General features: G+C 56.7%; 1 protein-coding gene across 1 annotated transcript in view; it reads left to right on the top strand.

Annotated features, from left to right (window-relative positions):
• The window catches only part of LOC108803465 (death-associated protein kinase 2-like), an 8,520-nt gene that overhangs the window by 1,050 nt on the left and 290 nt on the right, over positions 1-7,180 (top strand). Inside the window, exon 2 of the mRNA XM_018575303.1 lies at positions 4,806-4,945. Coding sequence (XP_018430805.1) covers positions 4,806-4,945 — 140 coding nt within the window. The remainder of the gene's footprint in view (positions 1-4,805; positions 4,946-7,180) is intronic.

Below are 7,180 nucleotides of genomic sequence, written 5' to 3'. Positions count from 1 at the left end.
GGGCAGATGTGGGGGGAACGGATGAGCGGGGCAGATGAGTGGGGACGGATGAGAGGGCAGATGAGGGGGGGACGGATGTGGGGGGAACGGATGAGAGGGGCAGATGAGGGGGGGACGGATGCAATCTATAACCTTGTACATAATACGGGGACCCCTGTTCTAATGATCAGTTCTCGATTTGGTCAGAATATGGAGCTCATTGTTCAGGTCGTTCCCCCTCCTGGGGCACAGGGACTACAGACAAACTCCATGCAGATAGTCTTGGCTGGTGCTGGTCCCTGATGCTTGGTGGCAGTTTCCATTCATTCCGCCCCCATAGTAGCACACTGTAGCGTGTGAGAATGCCGGTCACACCCCGTCCCTGACAGGTACCATTCATCCGGTCCCCGGCCCCGGGGCGAGATTAGCCTGACCCTGTGCTGCCCCCCCTCCCCTCAGCATTCCAGGGATTTCAGCTTCCCTGAAGTCGGGTCTTTTGTTTTCCTGACTGAACAGCAAAGACCGGTTAGTGGCGTTCCCCCCCTGCCCCCCCCATTATCATTATCTGAAGGTGCAGGAATTGGGGTGATCTGAGGGGTGAAGGTGCAGGAATTGGGGGGATCTGAGGGGGGAAGGTGCAGGAATTGGGGGGATCTGAGGGGTGAAGGTGCAGGAATTGGGGTGATGTGAAGAGTAGATATCTCATGCAGAGCTAACGGGGAGAGAATACAAGTGAATAGCAGAGCACACAGCTGTCCATGAAACATTCGGCTGCTCTGAGAGTTGAGATTTGGATTGTACCCAAGCGTCCATTCTCCAACCGGTTCTAGTCCAGTTCTACTCCTGAAGGCCCATGAAGCCAATAATTCATCCTCCTAGATAGAGAACAAATGTCCCTGACCCCGTCCTCGTGAGCCTATAAATGCTCTTATTGTATCCAATGTGTACACTGGAAAATGTCCAAGCGTTCCATGCCGTCACGGGCCTTCCGTCACCCGCCGAACAACAAATACATTCCAGCTGCGTCTAAAGTTCACCCGGCCGGCCCGGCAGAATTCCAGCGCACACAATGGATCAATCGGGACTCGGGAGACGCCGAAAATAAGGCGAGGAACGTCGAAGAACCCGAATATTGCGCAATGTCCGGTCTTTCCATCATAGTTATTGCGCAATGTCCGGTCTTTCCATCATAGTTATTGCGCAATGTCCGGTCTTTCCATTATGGTTATTGCGCAATGTCCGGTCTTTCCATCATGGTTATTGCGCAATGTCCGGTCTTTCCATCATGGTTATTGCGCAATGTCAGGTCTTTCCATCATGGTTATTGCGCAATGTCCGGTCTTTCCATCATGGTTATTGCGCAATGTCCGGTCTTTCCATCATGGTTACATCGTTAGTCAGGTTGTAAAAAGACACAAGTCCATCCAGCTCCCCCCCCCATAGAGATCCATTTCCAGATACTGTGACCAGAAACGCGTCCTTCAAGGACCGCAGTCACGGTGAACGCTGAACATCTGCTGTCGTACTCGAGCCGCACGCTGTTTGATGACGTCGCCATAGTAACAATGTGCTTCCCATCATCTCGCGGCAGTTTTGTTGTTCCGCTTTCCATGAAACACAAATCTGCTGAGATGATTCTGAGGCGTGAGATCCGAGGAACCTTGAAAAGAACCTCGGTTCTGATATCTCTCTCCGCAGCTCTGTATGGCCCCGTCCCAATCCCAGGTCTAGGATCGGCAATGACGTTGGGCCAACCGATGACCGCTATCTCCAGGTCTAGGATTGGCAATGACCCCGGGCCAACCGATGACCGCTATCTCCAGGTCTAGGATCGGCAATGACGTCGGGCCAACCGATGACCGCTATCTCCAGGTCTAGGATCGGCAATGACCCCGGGCCAACCGATGACCGCTATCTCCAGGTCTAGGATCGGCAATGACCCCGGGCCAACCGATGACCGCTATCTCCAGGTCTAGGATCGGCAATGACCCCGGGCCAACCGATGACCGCTATCTCCAGGTCTAGGATCGGCAATGACCCCGGGCCAACCGATGACCGCTATCTCCAGGTCTAGGATCGGCAATGACCCCGGGCCAACCGATGACCGCTATCTCCAGGTCTAGGATCGGCAATGACCCCGGGCCAACCGATGACCGCTATCTCCAGGTCTAGGATCGGCAATGACCCCGGGCCAACCGATGACCGCTATCTCCAGGTCTAGGATCGGCAATGACCCCGGGCCAACCGATGACCGCTATCTCCAGGTCTAGGATCGGCAATGACCCCGGGCCAACCGATGACCGCTATCTCCAGGTCTAGGATCGGCAATGACCCCGGGCCAACCGATGACCGCTATCTCCAGGTCTAGGATCGGCAATGACCCCGGGCCAACCGATGACCGCTATCTCCAGGTCTAGGATCGGCAATGACCCCGGGCCAACCGATGACCGCTATCTCCAGGTCTAGGATCGGCAATGACCCCGGGCCAACCGATGACCGCTATCTCCAGGTCTAGGATCGGCAATGACCCCGGGCCAACCGATGACCGCTATCTCCAGGTCTAGGATCGGCAATGACCCCGGGCCAACCGATGACCGCTATCTCCAGGTCTAGGATCGGCAATGACCCCGGGCCAACCGATGACCGCTATCTCCAGGTCTAGGATCGGCAATGACCCCGGGCCAACCGATGACCGCTATCTCCAGGTCTAGGATCGGCAATGACCCCGGGCCAACCGATGACCGCTATCTCCAGGTCTAGGATCGGCAATGACCCCGGGCCAACCGATGACCGCTATCTCCAGGTCTAGGATCGGCAATGACCCCGGGCCAACCGATGACCGCTATCTCCAGGTCTAGGATCGGCAATGACCCCGGGCCAACCGATGACCGCTATCTCCAGGTCTAGGATCGGCAATGACCCCGGGCCAACCGATGACCGCTATCTCCAGGTCTAGGATCGGCAATGACCCCGGGCCAACCGATGACCGCTATCTCCAGGTCTAGGATCGGCAATGACCCCGGGCCAACCGATGACCGCTATCTCCAGGTCTAGGATCGGCAATGACCCCGGGCCAACCGATGACCGCTATCTCCAGGTCTAGGATCGGCAATGACCCCGGGCCAACCGATGACCGCTATCTCCAGGTCTAGGATCGGCAATGACCCCGGGCCAACCGATGACCGCTATCTCCAGGTCTAGGATCGGCAATGACCCCGGGCCAACCGATGACCGCTATCTCCAGGTCTAGGATCGGCAATGACCCCGGGCCAACCGATGACCGCTATCTCCAGGTCTAGGATCGGCAATGACCCCGGGCCAACCGATGACCGCTATCTCCAGGTCTAGGATCGGCAATGACCCCGGGCCAACCGATGACCGCTATCTCCAGGTCTAGGATCGGCAATGACCCCGGGCCAACCGATGACCGCTATCTCCAGGTCTAGGATCGGCAATGACCCCGGGCCAACCGATGACCGCTATCTCCAGGTCTAGGATCGGCAATGACCCCGGGCCAACCGATGACCGCTATCTCCAGGTCTAGGATCGGCAATGACCCCGGGCCAACCGATGACCGCTATCTCCAGGTCTAGGATCGGCAATGACCCCGGGCCAACCGATGACCGCTATCTCCAGGTCTAGGATCGGCAATGACCCCGGGCCAACCGATGACCGCTATCTCCAGGTCTAGGATCGGCAATGACCCCGGGCCAACCGATGACCGCTATCTCCAGGTCTAGGATCGGCAATGACCCCGGGCCAACCGATGACCGCTATCTCCAGGTCTAGGATCGGCAATGACCCCGGGCCAACCGATGACCGCTATCTCCAGGTCTAGGATCGGCAATGACCCCGGGCCAACCGATGACCGCTATCTCCAGGTCTAGGATCGGCAATGACCCCGGGCCAACCGATGACCGCTATCTCCAGGTCTAGGATCGGCAATGACCCCGGGCCAACCGATGACCGCTATCTCCAGGTCTAGGATCGGCAATGACCCCGGGCCAACCGATGACCGCTATCTCCAGGTCTAGGATCGGCAATGACCCCGGGCCAACCGATGACCGCTATCTCCAGGTCTAGGATCGGCAATGACCCCGGGCCAACCGATGACCGCTATCTCCAGGTCTAGGATCGGCAATGACCCCGGGCCAACCGATGACCGCTATCTCCAGGTCTAGGATCGGCAATGACCCCGGGCCAACCGATGACCGCTATCTCCAGGTCTAGGATCGGCAATGACCCCGGGCCAACCGATGACCGCTATCTCCAGGTCTAGGATCGGCAATGACCCCGGGCCAACCGATGACCGCTATCTCCAGGTCTAGGATCGGCAATGACCCCGGGCCAACCGATGACCGCTATCTCCAGGTCTAGGATCGGCAATGACCCCGGGCCAACCGATGACCGCTATCTCCAGGTCTAGGATCGGCAATGACCCCGGGCCAACCGATGACCGCTATCTCCAGGTCTAGGATCGGCAATGACCCCGGGCCAACCGATGACCGCTATCTCCAGGTCTAGGATCGGCAATGACCCCGGGCCAACCGATGACCGCTATCTCCAGGTCTAGGATCGGCAATGACCCCGGGCCAATCGATGACCGCTATCTCCAGGTCTAGGATCGGCAATGACCCCGGGCCAACCGATGACCGCTATCTCCAGGTCTAGGATCGACAATGACCCCGGGCCAACCGATGACCGCTATCTCCAGGTCTAGGATCGGCAATGACCCCGGGCCAACCGTTGACCGGTATCTCCAGGTCTAGGATCGGCAATCTCGGTGCCTTGTATTGATTTTTGTTCCTCTTTCTTCTCTCTGAAAGTCTTCTGAAGGGGAGATAAAGCTCTCGGGGGATGAGGAGGAGCTTCTGAATCTGGAGGACGAAGTGTTTAACCCCAACATGAGCTCCTTCAAGCACGAGAACGTGGAGGACCTCTATGAACTGCTGGAGAAGTTGGGCAGGTGAGGCCGATCTACACGGGAGTCACAATCTTTGTTTTCCAATCATTTGATACAATGTAACAAGTTGTGCCGAGTTTGTTTTCTTGTGGTCGGGTATATATGCCGTATACTATAGTGTGGCCGCGCTGTCCGGGTCCGGGAACAATCTGGTCTGGGGATGATGTGGATGTGGTGTGAATGGGCCCTCAGTGTAGTCACTAAGACAGGAAGTTAGCAGAATCAACGAGGTCCAATATCCTGCCGGAGAGACTAACATGACTCCAGTTCTGCTTCCAGTAAGGGGCCTCCTCTGTGTTGGCTGGGGGGGCCCCTTGAATTTTGAAGCCCCGTTTGTTGGGAGTCTAACGAATACTTCAGCCGGTTAGCAACAAACTTCATAGAGTACGAGGAGAACTCCTTGAATGGCGGCGTTCAGTCCTCCGGAGTCCTCTGTGCAGGCGAGAAGCTCTGAATTATGTATAAACTGCTCAATAATTGAGTTCCCGAGTCTGCAGCGCGGAGGATCCAGGAATACAAATCTCTCCCTCGTAGAAGAACATTCACCGAGGCGCAGCGCGCGTGATTGATATGCGGCTGCCGCGTGATCTCCGGGAACTCGCGCTCTTCTCTAGATCCAATCTGTGTTCTTGAGGAACGACTCCAAGTCTTTTTCTTCTTCCCCCTCTTCTTCCCCCTCCTCTTCTTCCCCTTCCTCCTCTTCTTCTTCCCCTTCCTCCTCCTTCTTCCCCTTCCTCCTCTTCTTCTTCCACTTCCTCCTCTTCTTCTTCCCCTTCCTCCTCTTCTTCTTCCCCTTCCTCCTCTTCTTCCCCCTCCTCCTCCTCTTCTTCCTCCTCTTCCCCCCTCTTCTTCCTCCTCTTCTTTCCCTTCCTCCCCTTCCTCCTCTTCTTTCCCTTCCTCCTCTTCTTACCCTTCCTCCTCTTCTTCTTCCCCTTCCTCCTCTTCCCATTCCCCTCCTTCTTCCTCCTCCTCCTCCTCTTCCTCCTCCTCCTCCTCTTCCTCTTCCTCCTCCATGAAAGGGTTCCCGGTATATCAGGAGAGCACGCGTCCTCTGTACAGGGAGCCAGGATGCTCGGTCCTTTATAGTGACTGGTTATAGTGCGGAGCAGATGAGCAGCAACAAGATCCAGATCCTCCATTAAAGGAGAACTATGGGGGTGGGGGGGTCAGGGCTTTTCCCCATAGTCCTCCTCGGGGTCACATGGGGACACAAACTAGCGTCCTCCCGTCACCCTAGGCTCAGTATATAGGGAGCTACAGCTCGCGGTATTCTGAGACGCCGCAGCCGGAGCGGATCCCGGCAATTGTGTCTGGATCCGCCCAGCTGCGTGAGTGACAGCTGGCTCTGCCTATCTAGAGGCGGAGACAGCTGTACCCGCCCCCTCCCCCGTCCGTTCCACCAGTCAGCGCTGGAGGATCGGAGAGGGGGAATCCCTGCAGGGAGCCGTGAGTGAAAGTCACGTGTCTCTGCAGGGACAGGATCGAGAAGTGAGCGAGCGCCCGTATGTGTTCCCGATCTAAAGAGCCGACCTGTGACAGTTTCACTGTCACACGTCGCCCCGAACTATGAGCGTAAATCCCCCCTCCCCCCCCATAGAGCTCCTTTAATAGAAATGCGACATTTCGATCCCTGGAATCCGTCAGTGTAATGAAATGTTCGCTGGGCATGCCGTGCACATCCGGAGTGCCGAGTTATCTCTCATCTCTCGCTGTCTGTCCTATATGTAGAAGACGGGGGGCACTCAGTAGAAGATCGGGGACACTCAGTAGAATACGGGGGGCACTCAGTAGAAGACGGGGGGCACTCAGTAGAAGATCGGGGACACTCAGTAGAAGACGGGGGGCACTCAGTAGAAGACGGGGGGCACTCAGTAGAAGACCCGGGACACTCAGTGGAAGATCGGGGGCACTCAGTGGAAGATCCAAGATACTCCGTAGAAGATCAGAAGACCCGGGGCACTCCGTGGGAGACCCAGGGAACCTATTGGAAGACCCTAAGCACATGGTAGAAGATGTGGGCAGACAGTAGAAGACCCGGGGCAGGTGCCATGAGTGCAAGGGTCTACCAACACCCCTGGTGTTTGATCAGGTTACATCATAGAGATGAGACCACCGCCCTGCGCCCCCACCCGGTGGAAGCGTGTTCCCTGTGTAAGACCGACAGCAAGTGGAAAGTATGAAGAGACCGCGGCTGCACTGTATATCTAACGAGCGGCTTGAGGTTTGACGTGTGTGGCA

The sequence above is a fragment of the Nanorana parkeri genome, unplaced genomic scaffold, assembly GCF_000935625.1.
Source record: "Nanorana parkeri isolate BGI_ZX_2015 unplaced genomic scaffold, ASM93562v1 scaffold3763, whole genome shotgun sequence".
Taxonomy (NCBI): domain Eukaryota; kingdom Metazoa; phylum Chordata; class Amphibia; order Anura; family Dicroglossidae; genus Nanorana; species Nanorana parkeri.
The sequence above is the reverse complement of the archived record's forward strand: the minus strand, read 5'-3'. Positions and strand labels throughout refer to the sequence as shown.